General features: G+C 37.2%; 1 protein-coding gene across 4 annotated transcripts; it reads left to right on the top strand.

Annotated features, from left to right (window-relative positions):
* The first annotated feature begins 1,267 nt into the window (after positions 1-1,267).
* Positions 1,268-25,244, top strand: LOC141910927 (uncharacterized). 4 transcript variants are annotated; one of them, XM_074801824.1, is made up of 14 exons: positions 1,268-1,343; positions 11,892-12,323; positions 13,836-14,095; positions 14,353-14,453; positions 14,538-14,654; positions 15,070-15,220; positions 15,851-16,051; positions 16,756-16,872; positions 18,695-18,917; positions 19,016-19,123; positions 19,198-19,247; positions 19,335-19,361; positions 20,346-20,417; positions 20,661-25,244. In XM_074801824.1, exons 1-14 carry the CDS (start codon positions 1,274-1,276, stop codon positions 23,586-23,588), a joined length of 4,857 nt encoding a protein of 1,618 aa, XP_074657925.1. In that variant the 5' UTR covers positions 1,268-1,273; the 3' UTR covers positions 23,589-25,244. The 4 variants fall into 4 exon arrangements, with proteins under 4 accessions (XP_074657925.1, XP_074657929.1, XP_074657936.1 ...); XM_074801835.1 differs by lacking the exon at positions 1,268-1,343 and adding an exon at positions 6,834-6,869; XM_074801840.1 differs by lacking the exon at positions 1,268-1,343 and adding an exon at positions 9,066-9,106.

Below are 25,244 nucleotides of genomic sequence, written 5' to 3'. Positions count from 1 at the left end.
AAGGGCAGTCGATTGCGCAGTAGTCTTACTAAGGTAATGAATACGTTACATGTATAATCGATTTGATTACGAGATTAGTTCTCTATTCCTCAATGTTCCGAATTCTAATTCGCGCTGCTAGCTCGATGTCATCTGGCGCGTATTGAGATTAATGGGACGGTTTTAATCAAGGTCTCTATCGATTTATCATTATTTTTAGTCGCGCATGTGCGTTGTGTTGTTGTCAAAACGATGACTCATTCGTTTTGTACATGTGGCAGAATTTACATCAGCCGATTTTAGTTAGAGGCGAACTCAGTTAATGGTTTAGTTTGAAAATCCCTGTCAAAAATTAATATATGTGTTGTGTGGGTGGGTTTTATCTAAAATTATGAATTCAAATATTGCCTACGTATTTCTGTAATCTAAGTATACCTGCGTAAATTTGAAATATTGAAAAATTGGAATGAAATTATCAATGTATAAGTTGAAAAATACCGCCATGAAAAAAATTTTTTAATCATATTTCGCAAATTGTACGCGTGGTGAAAAACGAAAAGCAGCACAACAGATGTTTTCGCTGTCTATCCCTAGAACGGTCCTGAATGTAATTGATTTATTTTATAATTCATAACATGCCATGCATTCAGTTAGAATACGGCTATATGGCAGGATTTATGCTATTACATCTCTCTGAATATTAAGAGGAGACCGTCTTGAACATGATATCTCTTCGTGAAGATGAGCCATCAAGGATGCGCGACGAAAATGACAATATCCCTAATCATCATATTGTATCTTGTGAAAGTATTGAGACGAAAAAACCGACAAAAGGTTTCATGTCGCTAATTTTTAAAGCGAAAAAGGTAGGACTGTTACTATCTTTTAAAAATATGAGTATCTTGTTTCTCGACAATTGTTTCTCAACAATGTTGGTCTCAGCTTGTGATGAGAGCTCTTGTTTTTATTGGCTTGTTCTACGCTACGTTACTCGTGTCGTTGACACCATCACGTCACAAAACTATTCATCTGACATGCGATCCTCAATAGTCCTCCTCGCGATGTGATGTGACTTTTTTGCCTTTGTGACGTCCATCATCGTCGGTTGCCCGGCGTCAACCTGTTGCCTTAAACCTGTACCCTTTTATTTGTTAATCAATCATATTTGCATAAATTCATAACTGTCGCGCGTTACAATGCTTCCCCTATACGTTAGTTTTCATTCCGGTGCTGATTTGTTGCTGATTTATATCGAGAAATCGCTTTTCTTTCTTCGTAGGCCTGGTCGAAACTTATGGATGGAAAATCAAGGAGAAATGGTGTAAAACCCTCCGAACAAAGACGTCAAATAAATAATGACAAAGGTTAGTGCCTTTAGATAAAATCTAGCGAAATCGAGTTATTGAAGACTAAAATTTCCCTCTTTGATGTGTCTTTATGTCATAAATTTAAATCATAATTGATGTTCAACGTCGCCTTTTATAAATCCAAGTACAGTTCACATGCGCAATTGATTTGCATTGAACGGTTAATAAGCCTGTATAGTTCGGACTGAAGTTTTGAATTCCTCGAAGCAAGTGAACGATGAATTTGAAAACTTTCTTGAAGTTTAACAAGTCGCGGGGTAAACATTTTTACATAAGATCGGCAGGAGTATACTGCGTGTATGTATAGCGTTGGTAAAAAGGTCCAGCTGTTATAATAGTGCCTATGATATAACATCCACAAGAACACGGACTTCAGCGCCGTTAACCACGTTTGATGATTCGGAGCAATCGGACTACACCAAGTGCATAACTGTTTATATCCCTAAGTCATAATCTAAGTCTTTCTCGTACTCTTTAAACGAAGGATATATTGAGGGTAAGATTTGAAACGTTTTTTTTTTCTGATTATATTCATGGTTTGCATGTTTTTTTAAAGATTTTAGATGTTCAATTAAGTCGATGTTTTGTTCTTAAATCCGGTCTTTTTTATTTTTATGACTGAGCTCAGTTCGAAGTTATTTGAAAAGGACTTTGAGACATTCTACCGCGTATTTGTTTGGACTTTAGTTAAGAAACTGTAAGCCTGCATCATATTACTATTCAAGTTTTCATTTATATCTTTTAACAAATCTCTCTTTCTTGAGAGGTTTTCCATTATTTGTGTCTAATTTTATCTCAAAGCTATGTTATCTATATGTTGTAAAATGAATATTCGTAATTTTTATGGCTTGAATCCAGAATCACAGCGTGTTCATTATCAAAATATTGACAGCGTATAAGTAAATATTGTTCTAGTTTCCGAGTAAATTAGTTTGAAAAATATGTCTGCTTATCAAGGCTCCTATTATGTAATATCTGTTTCTTTGACATCGATATATGTTTATGTTTTGACTGTTTTTCTATTTTGACCGCAAGGCGCAACCTAAGAGACCTCTTTGCATCATATAGCAATTGTTCATCTCTAGAATGTATCGCCACATGGTGTCTAAACTCCGCACTAAGTTGCTGTGCCTTGAGTTGATTACTAATTTGACGATGGAAAATAGGAATCCCAATTTTCTGATCAGCTTGTAGCCATCATTTCTAGAAAATTCACATCTTATTGTCAATTACTAATGGTACAAAAAAGAAGCACCTAAATCACATAATTTTGGCAAAAATATCCCAGTAGTTTGTAAGGGAGGAATATTAAATCATCTCCTAATTTCTAGTGCGGTTTATAGAAATGACTTAGTGTAGTTTTTGCATTTAGTAAAACACGTGTATTAGTCATGTTCTACACATAGAAATTAGCTTTTTTTTAACAAAACACTTCTAGTTTTACCTGCGGTTTGGTTGTGATAGTAATGGAAACCCTAAAATAAGTTCCTACTAACAGTTCTGCAGTAGCGTTCTCTGTGAGTATGTATATGTTCTAGACGTAATTAGCTGATTTTCACCAGTTCAGATTCGAGTCAAAAGTACAGGTACTTTCTCTAACTAATGGATTACTTTTACGGTCGGCTAGTTTCTGAGAATTCAACTATTCAAAATCACTTATTTGAGAGTATGGCGTTCGCAATCAAGATGGATGTTTTCATAAATCATTTACGGTTTCAGATATTGATCATATGTCTGGTTTCAATGTGGATTTAACAAGTCGTAAAAGCAGTTTAGCACATGTAAAGTCGAAAACAGTGATGAGTAGGCTTTACCTTCACTCACTCGATCTCTCTTCAACTTATGACTCACGAACCCTTTTATATTTACACCAAAACCAATCCTTCATAAACTTAAACCAAACTTGAGGTTTTTAAATGCGTGAAGTGCAGCAAAAAGAAAATATGGTGTGGTTTTTGTGGCTGGTTTGTTGATAGGTTTTTGATGGGTTTTTAACAATGCTGCATGAATTTAACCCAATGACAGTTTCACCCGCTGTAAAAGGCCTACATATTTCAGTAAGATGAACCATGGATTCTAAGAGTCCATGGATAACCTGAAATTAGAATTGTTGCTCTCCATTTACAGGGACGATGACGATATAGAATGATCTTTATATCGCCAAAAAGTTCAAGAGAAGTTGATTGAATGAGAATAGTAATTGTTATCTGCTAAAAAGGCTTCATAAATGTATTGAGATATTTATTTAGTTAGTCTCTTGTTTCTACATGTAACAATCAATGTAAGGTCATGTTGGTATTGCGGTATTCATTTTTCAGGGAAATCAGAATTCATTCGAGGAAGTATCGGAATACATTGTATAATTGGTCAGCTGATTCATCCAATGTACTCAATGCTCAATATTTGCATTGGAAGAAGTTTGGATTTGTAGTTTATTTGAATTAGGCATTGATGTGGTTTATAACTAGGATTATAAAGGGCTATTTGATCTTTACAATATTTCCTAACTAAACAAGGAAGTACTTTTCGCAAATGACAGTTTTTTATGAAATGCATTTCCATTGTTTATTTTCCTACGAAGATTTTTGAGCTAAGAATAGTTTGTGAAATTGTGGCCTGGTTCTCATCAGAGCTGCCTTTGCCCTTTGAGGCCCATTCATGGGTTATGCAGTTTACACAGGGTATTTCTTATAGATATAGTGTTCAGAAAATGCCAGCAGATACATTTGGAAAGAGTTGAGACCTTGTTTAAGGGGTATAAGGCATATAATGGTGCTCCTATTGTTGAGAATTGTAGAATTCTACATTTTTCACTTCATGTAATTGTTCTCTTCCTAAAGAGTTTAGGTGTAAGTAGTACCTAATCATACGTAATTGGTTTTCACCTCTAGACAGACATTACCATTTTTACTTTGGGTCAAGGCTTCCTATTTACAAGTCAAAGGTGTCTGAGGTTTTATTTGTGCCTTTAGTCTGCTTGCTTCTGTGATTTTGAACACAAAAGAGATGAATCTCCCAAACTTAAATGCGCCTTAAATGTTACCATAAATCCATCTGAAGAGGTTTTGTTCATTTGGAAAAGGTAGGTGCAGGTCAAGCAAAGTCCACAAATGTTCCCGGGCACAATGATAGCTTTGTGAAATATTGAAGTGGTCAGGGATAGAACATCATATGAACAGATGGACTATAGGTAACAGATTGAGTGATGTTTGTTGTGGTCAGTCAGTAGTAGGCTATAGCTAACTACTTGATGTCGAAACTGTCTTACTAAAACTTCATTTTCTCAGGATTATCAGTGTCAGTGTATATTCATGAACAAAAGGTAATTACGAAAAGTTATTTTCTGACCCGCCTACCAGGATCTCGATATTTAGGATGTCAATGAAACCAATGAATTGTAGGCCCAATAAAGAAGTTGGTCAAAAGAAGTCACTCAATTGCTTTGGTCTTTAACTTCATGCTTCACTATGTGTTTTGAAACCAATCACTTTTATAAATGGATTGTAAAGTATAATTTTTTCGAGGAGCGGTGGTGATGCTGAAAATGTTTTATCCCTTGATCAATTGTGGCTGAAACTTTCATGGCAGTATTTACATTATTCGAGATTATGTGAGATATTCATAGACAATTGATCGAACAAAACGTTGTTACGTGTAGAACAAGTGCTGCGTCTACACGTAATGAATTTGTAAAAAATATCGATGTTTTTACTATATGCAGATGTGTTCGCGTTACGTACAAAACAACTCAAAGAATCTAAACATTATTGCGAGTATGAACTCACAGCTCATAAGCATAACAATCACTTGATCTCATTGTCAGGATTGTCAGTACCGGGAGTTTTATGTGCACATGTGTGTGAGTTTGAGAATATCGATTTGGAATATCGCATGTATGCAGTTGAAGAGTCCCATTATGCGCCGCACTATTGTCATATCTCTGAGATCGTGAAATTCCAGAATTCGTAACAAAGGAAATTCAGAACTCAGACTCAGCAGCAGATGATAAAATCATCATTGCTACATTGTTTATAATCTCAAAATTCGTAAATACGGTTGTCCTGATTTCTATTCAAATTGGTCAGTTCATGGTATCCATGTATATCAAGACAATTTGGTCAATATATTCTTAGTGCATGCTCGTTGTTTTGGCCAATAGGCTTTATCCTTTGCGTACATTTTTCCGATAATGTTTTATCATCTTCCAATCCAGACGAAGTACCTACATCGGGCTCATCTGTATATCAACTTAGCTCGATACACTATTGTTCTCGCGTTGATCTGCTATCTGTGCGTTATTTATTTACTTCCTCGGTGCAAAGGCGAAGAAAAAATATCATTGGATGTTATGTAGAATAATGATGGCAATTATTCTTATATCATATACTTGTTGTCAGGAACGCTTTTTCTTGCGATTCAATGCTCGCTCAGTTCATCACACGTTGATGTTGTACCACCTTTAATTGAGCTCTTCAAGTGTATCTACGCCAGAGTTTTTACTTGAGAGAAATTCGAAGTGGTCTGTAACGCTGAGGATAGAAACCAGTATATTACAACCACCTCAATCTCTCTTCTCTCTGGGGATATGAAAGTAACATAATTTCAGCGTTCACCAGCTGTTCTATTCAGAGGTGCTGCAGTCAGAGGGATCTATCTACCTCTGGAAAGTTTGTTTGTTGTGTGATTCATTTTCACCGTGGACTGTGGAGATTCAAAATTGTGTCATTCAGTTGAAGATTGGAGTCGTCGCTGGATTATCAAAACAATAGTATCTGAGATCATTATTCGTTGACATCATCGGACGAATTGTCAGATGGCTATAAATATTAGTGATGTCATTCACTGCAGGCTTTGCCCCACTGACAGAGAAATGTGTGCACAGTACTGCTGCTGACAGTGTAGGTAGGTCAGTCAGTGTTAGCCCGGATTGTCACAATATAAGCATCGGTATTTCGCGTTACGATCTGAATCATTTATTTGCGGTCTTACGGAAGCGGTAAAGACCATCCTCATCGGATCATGCCTCCTCCTCGAGAGCTCTGTCCGGCACGATATGTTCGTCAGGAAGTTGGATTAGTCGGGATAAGGTTACTGCCAAATCAGGAAATAGACGCTGTTGCAGGGCTATTAAGTGGGAGGGATGTTTAACCTTGATTGGCACTTTGATAGTCGCTCGTATATGACCTGAAAATAGGCAGTAATATCCTCGGCTTTGTTGCATAAAACACTTTGAAGTGATACGAAGTGGGATTTATTTTTACTCGATCTAATAATTGCTCGACTATACAGGAGAGTCAGTTTCACTCACCGCGCGGATCTCATAACTTCGCGCAAACTCTTCGACAACTAACGTTCACCCATGGATAAACGCTGCGGTATCGTCGTGTTTATTTTCGCACGATTGTTTTAAGAAATGAAACTTTTTGCTAAATCGTGATGTACATATATGAAATATGAAGATGGATAATTCGCCTGAGGATAACGCATTCGTTCCTGGAGCCTTACGATGGGAGGAATTCTTTGGTATGAATTTCTTTTATTCCATAAACCGATGATAGCAAACGAAATACAATACAATAATTGGTTTCAAAAATTCTTTTTGTTTCATGCAATAAGATTTTGGTCAGTGAAAAGTCGAAATATTTTGAAATGATTTTTAACTTTGGCAGTTTTATTCCTATTGTTTTCATGTATAGATACATTAGGTGTATGACAATATGATATGTATGGTATTCATCATTTTATGCGGTTAATCCACTTTTTTTATTCATGCTGTATACTTATTTTAGTAAATACCTACTTAAAAGATTAATGGTATTTTTGTAGTTTGCGCTGGATTACGTTTACGTAATACGTTGGTATGATCGATTCTACTCACAGCAGTCAATTATTAACTTTTTGTAACGGGCAATTAGTTTCAGCACCGCGCGTTTAGCATTTAGTAAGAAGCGGTGTCCCTTGATAGAATAGTTTCTGAGATAGGCCATCTGTCACTTGTCTGAACACCTTTAGCTAAAAGCGTTCCAGCTCTTGCATTCTGGAATTGGGCTTCTGATTCCTGTATAAACTCAGTCCATCAGCAGAGCTATGAAATGTCCTTATTGTGGAGCCAACTACATCTTCGAAAAAGATATAATGATGGATTTCATCTCATAACTTCAAGAGTTCTTAGAAACTAGGACCTCAGTTTTTGGGTTCATGGTTTCGGTGTTTAGTATATCACCATGGTGAAAGATTGCCCTTTCAAACACTTACAACATTCTGCCTTGCTGTCTGGCTTCGCATCCTGTCACAAAAGCAGTTGAACTTCTCTAAGATTGAGGTAACGACCTCAATTTTTCTTTTCTGACCTTCCGTGCGTTGCTTTTTTTAGATGCAGGGTTTTTGTTCGAAATCTAAATGCATGATTGGCACATCAACTTTTTTTCTGACAAAACTCTGCACATGTTGTGATAAGTGTATCTGGATTTTTTCTCCATCAGTCTTGCCCTAAAAACCTAGGACTTTTAATCAAAAAGATATCACCAAGTACTTAGTGAACTTCAGTTAGCTCCTATGTGTTTTCACAAAATTAGTTTTATATTTCGGAGATTGTCTACGTTCATCTTGATACTCAATAACATTCTTAAACTAACACAGGAATATTTATGCTTTTTTGATTCTTCGTTAATTTGCCTTTCAATGTATACATTCGCATACAAATTACGAAATTCTCTTTGAGCTTTCTCATGAGACTTGATTTGTTTTTTTCATTAACATTCTTTCTTTCTATAAAAATCGTCTGTTGTTTTAGGTTAACGAGACGTTGTTGAGCAATTAGAAATGGTGTTGATTGATGAGAAAATTTCTTTTTGCCTGATTAATGTATATCTGTGAAAAGAAAATCTATAATTTTGGCGTAAAAACCATCTTTACGATACCCTGATATGTAGGGATAGTCTAGGGATAAAGGCTGATCGTGTCTGTAACACTGGAACTGGGCCTAGAGTTAAGATATTAATGAAACTTGCCGCTGGAGGCTCTTGACTCTTATTACCTTAAACTGTAGTGATATTTGACAGTATTTCCATGGTAACATTGATAAACTACGGTAATTTCTCGTAGCCCTTTCAGTCTTTTTTGCCTATTGGTTGCACTGAGTATATACAGTCGTTTCATTTTTTTTAACATGGTCTGTCACTCGGTCTGTATCCTCTATGTAATTTTATGATAATGGTTTTATGCATTACCCCGGTCTATTATCAAAAATGGGTAATTTTCGCCAACCGTTGCATAATGCCCAATTTATCAATATTATATATCGCAACTATAACTTCATTTGACAGCGAAATAGTATGTTTATATTGTTATCTCTTTCCGGTAACTAAAATCTCATAAAATATCGCGATCGCGTGTTTTGAAACTTTTTCATTCTTTCCTATTTTAGAATTTATCGTTGTGACCTTATTTCCATCTCCTTTTATTCCGGGAGTCATGACGCTGCATTTTCGGGGCACGTCTTTTCGAGTGATTCAGCTATGAACGGGTTAATGCTCTATATTTTGTAATGAGATGGAGTCTGGGGCTTCGGGGCTTGGAAAAAGGTATAATACACATAGCACTAGCAGCAGCAACGTTGCTATTGATTTTCTCATCCCCGCTGTGAGCAGCAGCAGCCAGATTCTGAGTTGTCTGCGTACAGCTGCACACATCTACAGTGTAAGGAGGAGTGCATGGTGCGTATGGAAGCTGCTTTAGGCTCGGGATTAGATACATTCAAGGTAATCTTACTTCAAACCGGAATATTTCTTTGTCTCGCTAATTTTGTAAATGCATTTCTGATTAATGCATGCGATCGTCTCAGATTTGTGGCTCCAGATCGTATTGAAAGATTACATTTTCCTCGGGTTTTCGTGTATGTAGCTCGAATTATGGCAGCCATTATGAATTTGTGGTTACAAAGTACTGTGTAAGAATAACGTTAGACGCCATCCAGGTGCCGTTTACCGTGGTTGCTAGAATTTGTATTTTTTCTTTTCTTAAATCGACCTTTATGTTCTCTTTCAAAGAGTGGTGGCGATTTTCTGGGAAAGTTCCTATAATGCATTGCAAATGTATACACTGAATGAGTGTTATTTGCAGGTGTGACGAATCACTTGTTCTTGGCTTCCTCACACATCTTGTAGATGTATGTTGAGATTCTCATCCCATTTGAAAATCCATTGAATCATAGTGGAGCAAGTACCCTGTAGGTAACTCAGGTCTGTGATCGTGTGTGGCCAAAATATCGAGAACTTTTAACTCAACTTGTCGTGACCTGGTCACATTAACTGTGCCGCTGAACTTCGTCCGTGCTCGCTTGATAATTGATAGTTGTTCGTCAGAATTTTTTGTCTATCAAATGATTTAGGTAATTTCGCCTGGAGTCCGTCAGCGCATCGTCAGTCATTAACCGTGATTCTACAGATAAATGAATGTTAATTTCTCGGCTGGAAATTTATGAGGCTTTGTGTTCGTGATGCATCAGTAGTGATTTTCAGGAGTGCGGGTAATAATAATTTCAAATGTAAAATGTCCCCGTTATCTCTGTTCTGCCGGATGATTCACTTTTTATTTTTTTTAAAAGTTGTTTTTGTTTAGTCTTCTGAATTCTGCTTAGAACTCGTATGCCTCCGACTAGAGTAGGTCCCCTACTCGTGTTCAGTGTAATGTTACATGAGTAATTAGTTTAATCACAGTATCTGCTTTCATCTATTGCAGTATTGGCATTTAATATAAACCAGCAGGGGACTTCAAAATTGAGAGTCTCATATTCAGACACTGTTCTCTTTGTTTTAATAATGATATTTCATGGCGATATGTGCATTAGTCCCTGTAATTATTGGGGCAAATAGTCTGAGATGTCTGTAACTTGTCAGGATTTATTTGTGAATGCGAATGTCTTATCTACATTTGTGCCGACTTCTTCATCTAGAAGTCTGTGGTTAGTAATTGTTATTAGTGAATCCTGTTCGAATTTACACAATTGATTGCTGTGATTAATCGTATTGATGGCACTGCTTCTTACTACTTCTGGTAGTCTGAAAGGTTGCTTAAAGATGTAACCAATAGTATTTTTCCATTTGGCCCTCAACTTCCATAGAACCCACGTGATGGCTAGCCCTTTCATTTTCACATCCACCCCTCTGAAAATAAGCCACCCATTACAGAATATCTTCTGCCCCTTAACAGAGTGGGTGTCAATATTGTATAATTGCTGATAATTGCTTTGAAATGTATTGAGCTAATGTTTGAAAAAGAAGATTACACCAAAATTAAGCTTAATTTTCTATATTTTTTTGGGGGATTAATATCCGTGCTACTTCAGCAGCCATGATGTCATACACCTAATAATGAATGCAGCTGTTTAAGATTCTAGCATTTGGAGAACACTGCACCCCCTGACATTTACCATAGTTTCTGTTGCCAGATTTATCATGAACAGGGCATTAGTTTTTATAATGCCACATTGCAGTTTATCTTATCATCACAGCTTTCATTTCCCAAAACATACGCTATAATTCTAACTTGACATGAGGCAAATGTCACCATACACCAGTTCATATATGTTGTTCAAACTGTTAGCTTCACCACGTTCAACAAATATAACTAAAAGACTACATTGAAAGCACCCCGAGTCCATTAAAGCTATGCGTCATCGCCAACCAATACTAAACCATGAGCCTCTGATGCACCATTTTTCATCTGTTGCGCATTAAATGCTCGGATGTCAAATTCGGATGAAAATTTTTCTTCACCGAGAACAGCTCATTATGTGATTACATTTGTGAGTTCACGTCACTAATTATTGGATTAACATTTGGTTCGGTTCTTTTACGAACGACGAGTTTAGAATTTCATCCTCTATATTTGAAATGGTAAGATTATCATCCCGATTCTATAAAATGCTTTTAGAATTCTCCCCTGGGGATGATTCTGAGCCAGCACGTTATAGTACCGGTGAAGGCTCAAAGTCCGTGGGCAAAAATTGGCTTGTATTTGTCCCAAATGTAATCGTAGGCTGTTGTGTAAAAATGGAATGCTCATGTTGCAGTTGTTTGCTGGCATGGAAACAAGGTATTTTTTCCATCAATCGCTCTTTGTGATCGACACCGTGGGGTTTTGTTTTCGGTATTCTAAATCAATATCGATGAAGAATTTTTTCTTCTTTATCAGTAGGATATATGTAGGTTCATTGGAAGCAGTGCGTACGATGTTCTGCGCCGTAATTTGCCCGGTTTCTCTAACAAGATGCTCGCCGTTAATCGGGGCAGGGTACAGCAAATCGAAAAATGGCTGTGCACCCGGCCTCAGTGTTTGAATATCTTGGTGGACAATTGAATTTGTATTTAAACACCAGTTTACATAAAGCATCACAGTGAAGCTACTGGCCTGTCTCAAATAAGAACAATGAGTCTCGATGATGGCCGCAGTTGAGACATATTTGGACAGGTGGATCGTTGGAAAAAATACATCTTATCGTTATTGACTGAAGATTGTTAACAAAAGCTTTTTCTCTAATTACAGGTTCCTCAGTTGATTTGGCTCCTTCCCTGCTGACTTTGTACGATGACTACGGATTACACAATCACAACCATGGAATAAAAAACTCGCCTCCTCCGCCGCCGCCGCCGGATAACAGCTCATTTCTGTCTCGGGCGCCTGCGAATTATAATGCGGATTTATGTTTGGTCGAAAATCGGAATATGAGTGAAACGGGTGTGTTAACTTCGACGTCTTCGGCTCTGATAAAACCGTCGTCCTCGACAACGACGACGACGACACGGACTAATGGTGAATCTTTGTCGAGTAAAGTCAGCGTCCCGTCACCGGTGAAGGTCACAGATCCAGCGGTCGCGTTAGTTAGCACGGCGAAGCGTCCTCTGAGTATCAGTTCGACTTCTTCGTCGACTTCTTCCACATCGTCGCTCAATCGATCGTCATGCAAGAAAATGGCAGGTAGGTTCACTTTTTCGGTTTACTCTCGATCTTCGAACTATGCTCGATGAAGGACCACAGTGGCGTCACTTACCTGGAAATTGGGGGAATAGTCGGGGGATATTTTTTATTCAAACAAGTAAGGGAACAGTGAGGGAAACCATGCTCGACGAATGATGAATATATTTCTGAAGAAGAAACTCATTGAAAATGTTCATCCTTTGCCGGAAATATATCTATCGTTCATCAGCTTCATGCATTTATGCAATATTGATTATGTTGTAGTAGACTTGATATTCAATCAATACTATTCCAGTAATATATCACAGACCTCATCATAAAATCACAAATATCCGAGATCTCGAGGTCTTGACAACCATTTGGCAGAGCTGAATTCTTTATTTCCTATATCAAGTACTAAATCGTGTTGATATTTATTTTTCGATACAAAATGTGACAAGTGTCAATTCTTTGTTTTGATTTCTCCTGATAAGTGTGTATGTGTGTCTATGTCTATATACAGACAGACAATATGGAAAATTAGGAATATCAAATAAAAAAAACTTCCTTTGCATAGTCAAGTTCATTCAATACTGCCCTGGAAATGTGGGCCATCAATTTTCCCGCATTCATGGCCGGGATTTGACGACGTAACGTTATTTGATCGAGGAGCATTATTCGAGATGAAGTGTTTACCAGAATTTTATGAAGAATAAAAAATGGATCCGCTGCTGTAACGGAGTAACCGCAGCACTAGAGCTGACCCACTTACAAACACTACTGCGGGTTTGTTTTCAACTGTTTCTGTTTTCTTTTGAAACACTTGTAAAGTGTAAAAGAACACACATCCAGCTGCTTCTGAAAAAAGAAGTTGCCTGGTTGTCATATCAGATGTGTTATACCGTGGACTCTAAGGGTCCATGGTTATACCAAACTTGTTACTATTATGGGTGAATATAGAGGAGTATGGACTCCCTAATCATTCATTAGTGCCTTTTTCCACTTAAACGTCAACCTTGGAGTTATCATCTGAATGATTACTCCAAGTGGTAAATCACTCCAAGCAATATCATCATATCACCAACAAGCTAACATCAGCTATTACTCAGATATATGGTTTCTACGTTAGGTACCCATAACCTTATTGTCACCATCACCCCCTGGAAAGTCCACATATATTCCATCTGTACCTAATCAGTTGGCTGTCTCTAGTTAGGGTGGCCACCATTCATTACTCAGGTGTGAATTTGATAGGGAAAATGCCCATTTAGCATTATTATCACTTTGCTGCATTATCTTATGATTAAAACCATCCTGGAGATCTATCCCATCAAAGTTATTATACCTGGACAATATGTATGGAACACTTTGCACATGAATCATGTACATAAGGCCAAAGTCAAAATTTATAGGAGGGAATATATGCATTAATGCAATACTATCGTGTAAATATGACACACTTATCTAATGGAAGGGAACCTACATCAAATATCAATAGCTGGGTGTCGTAATAACTGTGATGATTATTTTCAGGTGATCCCAGTTCCAGATGTCAACTGTCGCCTCCGTTTGAACGGAAAGATTGCGAATCTTTCGAGGACATGCAATCCGACGATGATTTACTCGAAGGACAAAATGAAGATGCGGCGCTACTCGACGAATCCGATTCGATACTCGTCTCGCCGCAGAAACTCGAAAACTCCGAATCAACGCAGAGTATCATGGACCGAGTGGTCGCTGAAGTGCTGGACACTGAACGCACCTACGTCAGAGATTTACAAGAAATAATCGAAGTAATTGAATTTATAATCATTGATTTTTAGTTTCAGTCCGGTTGCAGATCCGGGAATGACTTCCAACCATTAGTGCAAACAGAAAAATGCGCACAGCAAAATATCCTCCCTTTATTCTCTATTCTTAATAACTGATGCAGTCGGTGGAGGAGAATTAAACGAATTTTGTGATCGATAGAAGGCACCCGATAACTAGACTGTAGTACTTACTGCTGCAGAAAGGAATACCGATAGTCAGATGTCTACATATTTTTCAGGGATATTTGAATTTTTTCACGGAGTCTGGGAACGACCTGTTCCCGGCCGAAACCTTACAGGAATTATTCGGAAACATAAGAGAATTGCATAACTTTAACAGGTAAAAGATATTTGAATTGCTCGATGAACGCTTCGATTTTTATTCCCTACAGTACTAGGTTCTGATATTCGTTTCTATTTGCAGTGGATTTCTGGAGAATTTGGAGCTATGCGAAATTGACCCGGTCAAGGTGGCTAATTGTTTCGTCGATCATCAAAATGGCTTCTCAATTTACGCCGACTACTGTACGAATTATCCGATGTATGTATTATCAGCCAGAACAGCTATGCTTTTAATTAGATGAAATATTCATCTCGAACTCAGTGTGGTGTAAATACACGGAAAAACACGAGTTAGAGGAATGTTTCAGCCCGCTGCTGATCTTGTTTATCGATTGTAGAAATCAATGAAGTCAATTGACCGGTTTTAAAGTGTACAAATGTATGCGCATTGGTGGTACATTCATTGATTAATACAGTGGAGGCGATACTATTAATGTTCAAAGTATTTGATTTCACGCCATCATTCACCCCCCACACATTCAACATGATATACCACACATTTTATACTGATCTATGGAAAAAGCATTGATTTGTTTATACTGATTGCAGAATTCAGATGATCAACAATTCAGATATTTGTAAATTTACTGATTCTTGATCTATGTTTTTTCCAGGTCTATGGCGATGTTGACGACTTGCATGAGACAGCCGGAGATCGGTGACGCTTTTAAACAACGACAAATAGCTCTGAGCCACGCTCTTCCACTCGGCTCATACCTCCTAAAACCTGTTCAGCGTATTCTTAAATACCATTTATTGCTGCAGGTATGCTTTAAGACTGAACTACCCACCGTAGGATATACACATCTCGATTTTTTTCAAGACCTGTCTCGTTTCGCGCTTATTTGATTCATATCGCCATCGATTTTCTATCGCGACATAAATTTGTCATTTTGTCTCTTCGAGATTTGATCGTTTATCATATAATTGTCTAAAGGGTTGACGTTTGTTACACAATCTATTGACTTTTATACGAACTGCAAATGTTATTCCAAATATTGCCTACGCATTACCGCAGTTACTTCGACAATTATTCGTATATAAGCTATATGATATCAAACATTGATTGCACTTTTATCGATGTTTCTTCGTTCAATAGCTGCAGGATATGCACACCATCTATATTCATCATACAGCAATAACTGCGTACATAAAAATACATAAAATTGAGGCGTGCTGGAAATATAGGATGGTCGCCGAAAATAGATTAAAAAAATTCTTAATGTATATTTATGAATGAATGCGCGCAAAGATCAATGTTATCTGCTAACTCTATCCTCCCATACGGGATCAAAAAGATATCGAATAACACGACGGCATGATGAGATATTGTTTGAAAAGAATTCGCTCTGATGTTTTTCGTCTGTAATTTTTTTTCTTTCTCTCGCTCTCTAGAATATGCTGAACAATGTAGATGAAAGTATGGACGGATACGAAACGATCAGCGAAGCTTTGTCGGGCATGACGAACATGGCTCGGCATATAAATGAAATGAAACGTAAACATGAGCACGCCGTGCGAATTCAAGAAATTCAAAGTATTCTTTATCAATGGCAGGGAGAGGATTTAACCACCTACGGGGAACTATTAGCTGAGGTACAGATTCATTCATTCACCAATAACAAGAAATACCCCATCTAGACGATAAGGTTCCTTGATAATATCTGAAATTTATGATACCCTTTTGGTAACTGTTAACCAAGGATTTTATCCTTTACCAGCAATCTCGAACAAAAGAAACCCCATACCTGCCATACCCTTTCTAGTTGATAGCATTTCTTGATAATTTCTATCAGATATGATTCCCTGTGTTGTTGTTACCTGACTCATTCATTCGTTCTTCATACATCAAGTGGAAATTTTCCGTAGTAAATTTTTCGAGCGATCAGTTAACGCCAAATATTTTGTTTATTCAATCCGTAATTGATCACACTTCGAATGAAACCGATATGAAATACCAGTATGTTTAATCGCAAAGCAGGGCCGCCTCTATAAAACGTTTGTTTAGGTGCAGTATGAAGTCTACTTGTCTGCATATGTGCCGTAATTAGTTAAGAGTTATGAATACATTTAAGTGCTCTAAAAAGCATGCTTCACTGATCGAAAGTAGCTGCTGTTTGACCATAGATAAAAACTGCACTCTCTTGTTACGAAGAAAAAATGTTAACCACCACCCAAGCAAGCGATATTTCTTTTAGTGCTCCGGTTATTGCCAATTTCGCTAAGGCATATCCTTGAAGGTATCACTGTCACTGTTTGGTCTATCATCGATAACATGGTTAATTGTTCCCATGTTACAGGATACATTCCGAATGTACGGAGCCAAAGCTTATCGCCACCTGTTTCTATTTGAGAAAACTCTGCTTATCACAAAAAGGAAAGAAGATGGATCGTTGAGCTGTAAGGCTTGCATTATGGTAGGTATTTTTGAAACGTCCTTAATATCTTTTATCGAAAGGGATTTAAGTGTATTTATTGTTTGTTTTTTTACCCTGAAGAAGTTGATCGTTGGAATGATTAGATATTACGGAACCCCTTGAGTTCTTCTTTTGAACATGGCCTTGCATTAGGCGATACAGAACCTTTCAAAGAACTGTTATGAACTCCAACAAGTAAAGTCAATAAGGAAGCCATTTCTCAGTTTTTACATCCTTGTATATAACATTTTACAAGAAAAAAACAATTTATGCACTACTTGGACTACATTGACCTACTCAACTGCTGCATACATGTGAAACTTGGAAATATTTATTTTTCCGATAAACTGTATTTGTAGTACTGAACTGCCACAGCTGTTTTTACAGATTACATAACCACACCAACCCTCTGGTGAACCATATACCTTTGAACTATCAGTCTTGCCTCAGGTTTGAACACCGCACAGTTGTTCAATAAAAAAAAATCAAACACTTCAGATGATCAGGCCCTTAAAAAAAAGCGTATCAGTTTTCTAACTTATGGCGCGTGCATGACATAAGCACTATCTGTAACGTTGCATAATGAATCATCACCCCTTCACCAGTGCAGTTAGTAGTAGATGTTTCAAAATACTCAGGCTGACTCCCTCTCAGATATATCAGTAAGATTCTGTAAGAGTGGATAAATTTGATGGACTAGTATAACGTTCTGTTATCTTCTCACCTGGCGATTGATGAAATCTTCATTCAGAAACCTGAACACTTCATCGATGTGGGTTTTGCAGCTTTTCTTACAGTTTTAACACTGATAATCGACTATTAACAGTCATAAAGTGCTGAGCTATCGAAACATTCATGAATATATTTGCTCGATCTTGGCAGTTTTTGTAACATTACTACCTGTACTGACCGTTTTAAAACTCTAGTTATTGATATCGCTTCAGTGTTGTGAAAATAAAAAAATGTTTGTCAAAGAAGGCTCTGAAATTAATGATTAATGAACATGATTTCCTATTCTTCTTTCTCTCACTTGAGACTTCAAAAAACTGTTTGTTCGATATCTTCACCGATCTCTCTCTCTCTCTCTAAATGTATAAATAGCTACTTAGCAATATCTTCCGCTCTAAGTTCCTAAAATAGAATGCGTCGCTTCAGCGCTCTTGTAAACTTGTACGCCGGAAAAAAATGAAAACACATAACCGTAAATAAACTTTGCTCCTAAATCATCGTACTTTTAATGTATGTATTGATGCTTGTCGGAGATTTTTTATACTTAGAGAATTTTCTCCATTACAGTAAATCAGGGTATAGATAGATTCGAACGTGAAGATGTTTGACTGACTTTCTTATCGCTATTGGCTGTCTACTACTACATGTTCTATTTGCACCCAAACATGTCGCCCCCAGATAATTGTGCGGTACATGAGTCATTGCAGTTGAAAGTAATTAATTTGCTGGTGCTTTGTTCTGTATTGTTTGCTAGCTAGTTTTCAAGATTTTTCTAATGAAACTTCACGCGTCGATCTGTGGCTCGTTGAATATTCATACCGTATGTATGGTGGGTTTCACTATGTTTTGCCACCTGCCACTTGAAAAAGAATGGATTCATGATAGAAGTGTCATCAACTTGTACTGAGTGAAAGGCATTGGTTTGAGCCATCAATTTTCATTAATGTCACCAAGATTCATGGGTTTGAATCATAGTAGTTTCTTGGCCGATGCTTTCATAATCTGGTCTATCCATTTACAGCAGTAGTAAAAGGGCAGTGCTAGGCACTTTTAAAACTGAAAGTAGTATTGTATCACTTTCTTCTTTTTTCAGTGTTCAAATCTTATGTTGATCGAAAGCATTCCAAAAGAACCCTTGAGCTTCCATGTCATTCCATTTAATAATCCTAAAAACCAGTATACGCTACAAGCTAAGACGCTAGACCAGAAACGTCGCTGGTGTCAAGAAATTAAACGTCTTATACTTGAAAATTACAACGCAATCATACCTGACAAGGCAAAGAAGTTAGTCATGATGTTGGGTGACATAGATGGAGGTTCGTAAAAAATATTTCCATTTCATCCAGTAGTCGTTGTGGAGAATATAATCTTATTGCTAAGCTTCTTTGAAATGAATGTTGCTTGTTCGTTTTAGATAACCGAAACATGGAGAATATTGATCCATCTAAACACAGGCAACACAACGCGCCTGAATATTTAGACAAACGCAAAGGCAGGAGAAAGTCGGGTACATTCATTCCAGGTAAGCTTTTATAAAGGATTTGCACCCACATTTTCCATTATAGAATTTTCAATTCTGTTTCTCCTTGCTTCCAGATTTTCATATTTTACGATCGCAACGAACGAAGAAGGTGCTAAACAGGAAGGTAAGTCTTTTACGATAAGCATCAGTTGATCATCATACGTTTAAATCTTATACATTCTGTTTATCTTCAATACCTGTTCCCTTTCAGTCCGATGTTTTTTCAAGTCCAAAAGCTGTAAGTATTTTTTTCCCCTTCGTCAATATGCTTGCACCTGTGAACCTGTACCTTGTAATTCATTCTCATTCATAAGAGTATCACGTAGCTTATTCATCCTGTAGATCGTAATTTTGAAGTGTGCTTGATGTTTACTGTGGGAAACGCGATCATATTATAGCCATATGCACAGTATTCAATTATATTATACCGGTAGTTAACTTTTATCTGAGAGATTCGATTGTATAAAAATGAAAGCAGTTGGAATATTTGAGATTTTTTCAATTTGTATATCTTATGAATTGCAGTTGCCATTCTATTTTTGCTCATATTTGCTGAAGGTACCATTTAATCGTTAGTAATCCAGCCTTCTAAATTTCTGCATTAAGCACTGAAATAAGAACTCAAATTTGGTGGTATTTTATATCCGTTCATTAATTGAATTTCATGCACGTTCTCAAAGCAACATCTAAGTTTTGACTTTAAAAGTCATCGAACTTGATTTTTGTTAAAAGCATGTCCGAGTAATACACTTAATGTTATTTTTCTAATTGTGACTCATTAATTCTATCAGCCATATTAAGAAAAATAACAAGTTAACATAATTTTTCTCTCCAAGTACACTTATCTACTTAACCCACATTCAGTTTTTACTACAACCACCATCTGAAGTACAATCATTAGTAATTGGAACGTTCTATTCCAATCAATTAATTTTTTCGCTTCGCAAGTCTGAAAGCAGCTTGCACATGCACATTTTCCTTTATAGGCTCTGAGAGCCATTTATATTTTCTCCATATTTACCTCGTCCTGAGTGGAAACTGATTTAGTATATTTCACTCGATGATTTACTACAAATTTTGTCACTGTTGTTAAGTTTGATGGGTAGTTCCCCGTAAATTGTAACCCCTCGAATATGTTTTCATCATTTTGTGTGGTTCGAGTAAAGTTGTTTTTGTACCATTATGTGTAAAGCATGCTGTCACATCATTCTCATTGTTTCAGTCACCACCAATACGTCGGAAACTTAGCACTGGAGATATCCAAGTGAAACTTTCTAATGGCGAATTTGTTAGGGTATGTGCATGTACACTTGCTTGGCTTTCACCAATTCCACATTGTTCTCGGTTGTACTCGTTTCATTTGATCATTTTGACGAAAGAATAAGTTTAATATGATGTGAAAAACCTTTTCACCGGTTGAAATGAATCGAATTTCGTGGAAAAAACCTCTTCAGTTTGCATGCAGTTATGTTGGGTTTAAAGTATGAATTCGTAATTTTTATTTTCTGATTAAAATAAATTTATTTTATTATTGCAGGAACTAAGCAATGGAACTCCAGGCCGTACTAGGAAAGTTCGTCAGCCCCGCCCTCGAAGTCGTAGCGTCGATTATGGCGGTGAACTCACGAATCTCATGGAAAAACATCAGGAAGAGGAGGAAAACGAAGACCAAATTGAAACTTTGAAAGAAATGGATAATGAAACCGTCTACGAAGCCTGTAATCTTCCAGCACGAGCTGAAAATGAAGACACAGCTGAAAATGGAATGTACAGTACTCTGAAAAGACGTTTGGCTCAATTCGCCAGACGCGAGAGTTTTCGAATCGCGACAGAACTGAATCGCGTCGACTCGAAATCAATCGCCGATCGAAAATCTCGTACGAAGCATCGCTCGATGCCGAAACGCGATCAGCAACACCACAGTTCATCGGAGAGCATGGACTTAGATTCCGATGATAATACTGAAAACTCATCGAATTCGAATCAATCGAAGCAGCGCTTCGACGATGACTACGTAACGCTGGCTTATAAAGATGGCCATTGCGAACTAGTGAATCCGCCGGATTCCGACGACGAATCGTTGTATTTAAACGTTCAGTTCGCGCGATCGAAAAAGAGCGGCGCGAAATCGGAAGAAAATCTCGGCGATTATATCGATCTGAGCGAAGCCCGTGAAATATTACGGGAGCATTGTAGTTCGAGTTCACTGCCTTCGTATAATAAAACTCGCACTAATGGTCAGTATGGTGATGCTGTTGATCAGTTCGAATCAAAAGACATTTCTTACAGTGATATCGATGATGATGACGATGAAAATGATGAGGATGGCTTCGCGTTGTTGGAGGAAGAATGCAAGTCATTAACTCTTCCGAAAAATACGAATCCCTGCGGAATTTACGACAATCTGTTGTTTGGTGCTGCTTATCGCGAACATATGATGCAAATTTTGAGCAAAGGCAAGCGTGCAGACACAGAGGACACTGATCCGTTGGATACAGATGACGATAAGTTTAAACCCGGTTGTCGGCGATCGGTTAGTTTTGATGAAAAAGATCTACCATGGTTAAAAATAGGAAGTATGCGAATAAACAATAAATCGTCACCGAACAGCGACCTGAAATCCCCGACAAAACAAAGTGTTAATCGCTCACATTCATTTTCCGGTAAACGTGATTCGAGCGAACAGGAAAGCAAACCGGCGAAACCGCGACGTAAAAACTCGATTACTTCGCTCAGTGGATTAGCCGAACTGTTTGGACGAGGTTCGTTGAATCATAGTCGCGAATCTTTATCGGGAAAATACGGTGAAAATCATCCGAAAAAACAACTAGGAGTTCATTCACCAACTTCTCCTCGTGATGTGTTGTATAATATGTTAACGTCTTCTAAAGACAGGTTAGATGTTGGTAACATTAATGCTAGTTTCTCCGACGACCACATTTGCGAATCTTTGTCGTCTTCGCGATCGGAAAGTTTATCGGAAGATTTACCGGTTCCCAGTGCTAAACTTACTGACCGAATGGTGCTCAGTGCCCAGTCTAGTCCTATACATAAACCACACATCGGTTTGAGACTCAGTAAAACGTCACCGTTTAGTCTGTCGTGGAGGAATGACAATGATAATAAATCAGTGCCTAAAACGAAAAGCGAACTGTGGAACGATTTAGAAGAATATATAGCGAACACTCCGGATACGCCGCCGTTACTTCCAAAATTTCCTGTTGACATTCAGCCGGGTGAATCAGATTGCGTAACAACATCGAGTGCTGTATCAACTCCATCCAGTGATGTTAGCAGTCCTAGTCATTTGCCATCTACCGAGAATTTAATGGGCACTCTTAAACACGCGGTCACGAACATTAAAACTAAAATTTCTCGCAAGTCATCAAATCCACCTAGTCAATTTCACAAACGTTCTGATAATAAGTCGACTGAAGAACTAGATAAGGTCAACTCCGATAGTTTGACCAGCGCTGAGGAGCCAAATGTCGCTGGTATATCTGACTGTACAGATACTGATGGACCAATAGTTGAACCAAATGAAGAAGAAACTTCCGAACAACAACGAAAATTTGTATTTCAATTAGCACGCTCTTATAGCAGTCGAATAAAAAAGGACAAAGTTCTACCAAAAGATGCATTAACAAAACATATAAATTCGATGATGAATAAAGATTCGAAAAAGTCCAAACCAATTGAACTGGGTTCAACATCACTGACACGTCAGCGGCCACCTAGACCGCAAAGATCGTATGCTAATAACTCCCCATTAGCTTCTTGCGTTGAATTGACCTGTGAAAGAATAGCGGAAATGTCTTGCAAAAATGCTGAATCATCCAACTCTTATTCGGATGTTGATTCGTGTAAGGAAACTGGAGAAGAGTACATAAAAGGATTGCAGAATCTGGCATGTCATAATTCTAGCGGTTCAGATGCTGGCGACGAAATGAGTCGCCATGATGATGACCCAGATTTCAGTCCTCACGACGCCGGATGTAGCAATGGTCAGGTAGTGGGAAAGTATCAGGGCATAACGATACGCGACACCGTAAGAATGATCGAGCAACGAAATTATACAACTAAGGTAAACACGGCCAAGCCGCCTTTGCCCGTTTGTGAGAAATCGGGAACGCTGCGCAGAGAAAGGGGATCGATGATAGCTGAAAGGTTGAAGTCTTTAGAAAAGAGTAGCCAATCAACGCTGTCTGGTAGTCCTCGGTTAAGCAGAGCGAAATACAGAGACTATGGAATCCGATTCACGAGTGGTGCGATGAGCGACTGCGGTGGATACGACGGACACTCAAGTGATGCGTCCGAAGATCCGGGAATGATGTCTGATCCGGGGACGAATCGTGACAGTCAAGAACTCGACGCCGAAACGCTCGCTAATATGCGCGGATTAGTCAAGCAGTTGGTGACGAAATTTCAGTCAGATAAACCTCCTCAAACTGACGAAGAATGTTAAACAAAACTTTTTCGTAATCTTCGAAGTTTTTGATTCGTTCTCAAGTTGCATTTTTTATTACCCAACAATTGATGAAGTCATTACAATATAGTGTATTTAGATAAGACAATCATACATCGAAAAAAAAGAGTTTGTAGGTTATTTATTTTTATTTTAAAGCAATGACATCTACTGAGATGATTCAGAAAAGCTGTTACAGCAGATTATACAATCACTTTATTATGAGAATAAATACAAATTTTTTTAAATTATGTGCCATCATTCTTTGTAACTGTGTATGCTTGCATTGACTTTGATTACTGCTGTACATCAAACTTACATGTTTATTCTTCCTTATGCAACTTAGTTTGAATTGACATAGGTAATTTTACCTCTTTCAAACGTGTATGTGTATGTTTTCCACTGCATACCGGTACTTTCATTTGGTATACATTGTGAACTAACTGAAATATGGCTGATCAGAATATGTCTGAACATTAGTGAGCATTGTACTGTATGTAAGCACGGTTTTTCCATATTAGATAACTGTATCAATAATGAAGATATTATCATAATCTATGGACGAGTTGCGAATAATGTGATTAAATGACCATCTATATATTTTTTATAGGCATGTACATCATTTGAATTCGTAAAGCATGTAAAGCATTGTGACAATGGGTTATCAATTTCAGTACCCGTAAAAGATACTTGTTATTTACTCTTTGTTTAAGTGAAAGCTTATTTTGAAAATTGAATTTCAATTCTGATTATTTATAACATCCTATAGCAATGAACGTCTTATGCATTTTTCTTAGTTTACTGGGCTGTGCTCTAAGGGGGTAATCTTGAAAATGTTAAATTTTGTTAGCAAATAACAATTTTGACTATGCTGTTGTTCGTAATTTGAAATAATTGTTTATATATTATCTAAATCATGACAAAGTTGCAAAGATTGATTGATTCAATCTACCACTTCAAAATATTTAAGAGTTTATAATAGAGTATGATTTGAGACTATATGCAGTTACCTCTATGGTTATCACCAAAAATACATAAAAATGTAAAGATCTTTATGTATTTTTGTTATCACTAATATTATTTTCCTGTTGTACTCGCACAAAATCTACAAATTAGTTTTCTGTATCCCGGTAAATTGTTTTGCAACAATTCCTGAATATTCTATTATTATATAAGAATTATGACTTCACATTATAGCTTTATCTAGTCATTTGACTGTTGATGGTGTATGCGACACATTAATCATTCATCAAATTAAATATTCATGTGGACAAATTTGAATCCGTTAGTTAAAATTTGTTTAGGATAATATCAAGACTTTTTGATTTATTTCAAATTTTGATCAAATAATCAACTAATGTACTAAAGCGGTAACCTTTAACATCATTCATAGATGGATGCAATGAGCACAGTGTTTGTATTGCACAGTGTATTGCAAAATTTGCCTAAAAATGTAAATACTTAATTATAATCTATAGTTAGAAAAGCTAGCCTTTCTGCATAGCATAGAAATTTGGCTCATATACATGTGTACTGTGTAAAGTTTTAATGTATGTACTTATATAATAATTTTAAGGTGCTGTTTTATCGTACTTATTAAATATGTTTGTGATAGATTGTCGAACAAGAAGTCTCATTTTCAATAAAAGGAAAATA

Source organism: Tubulanus polymorphus, chromosome 1, assembly GCF_964204645.1.
Source record: "Tubulanus polymorphus chromosome 1, tnTubPoly1.2, whole genome shotgun sequence".
Lineage (NCBI taxonomy): Eukaryota > Metazoa > Nemertea > Palaeonemertea > Tubulaniformes > Tubulanidae > Tubulanus > Tubulanus polymorphus.
This window is presented reverse-complemented; position numbering and strand designations above follow the sequence as displayed.

Excerpts from the sequence above, each read along its gene's own strand:
- LOC141910927 (XM_074801824.1), top strand. The coding sequence starts at position 1,274 with ATGGATGGAAAATCAAGGAGAAATGGTGTAAAACCCTCCGAACAAAGA. Across the intron at positions 16,052-16,755 it reads ACGGGGAACTATTAGCTGAG|GATACATTCCGAATGTACGG; the intron begins GTACAGATTCAT and ends CCCATGTTACAG. Across the intron at positions 18,918-19,015 it reads GTTGGGTGACATAGATGGAG|ATAACCGAAACATGGAGAAT; the intron begins GTTCGTAAAAAA and ends TGTTCGTTTTAG.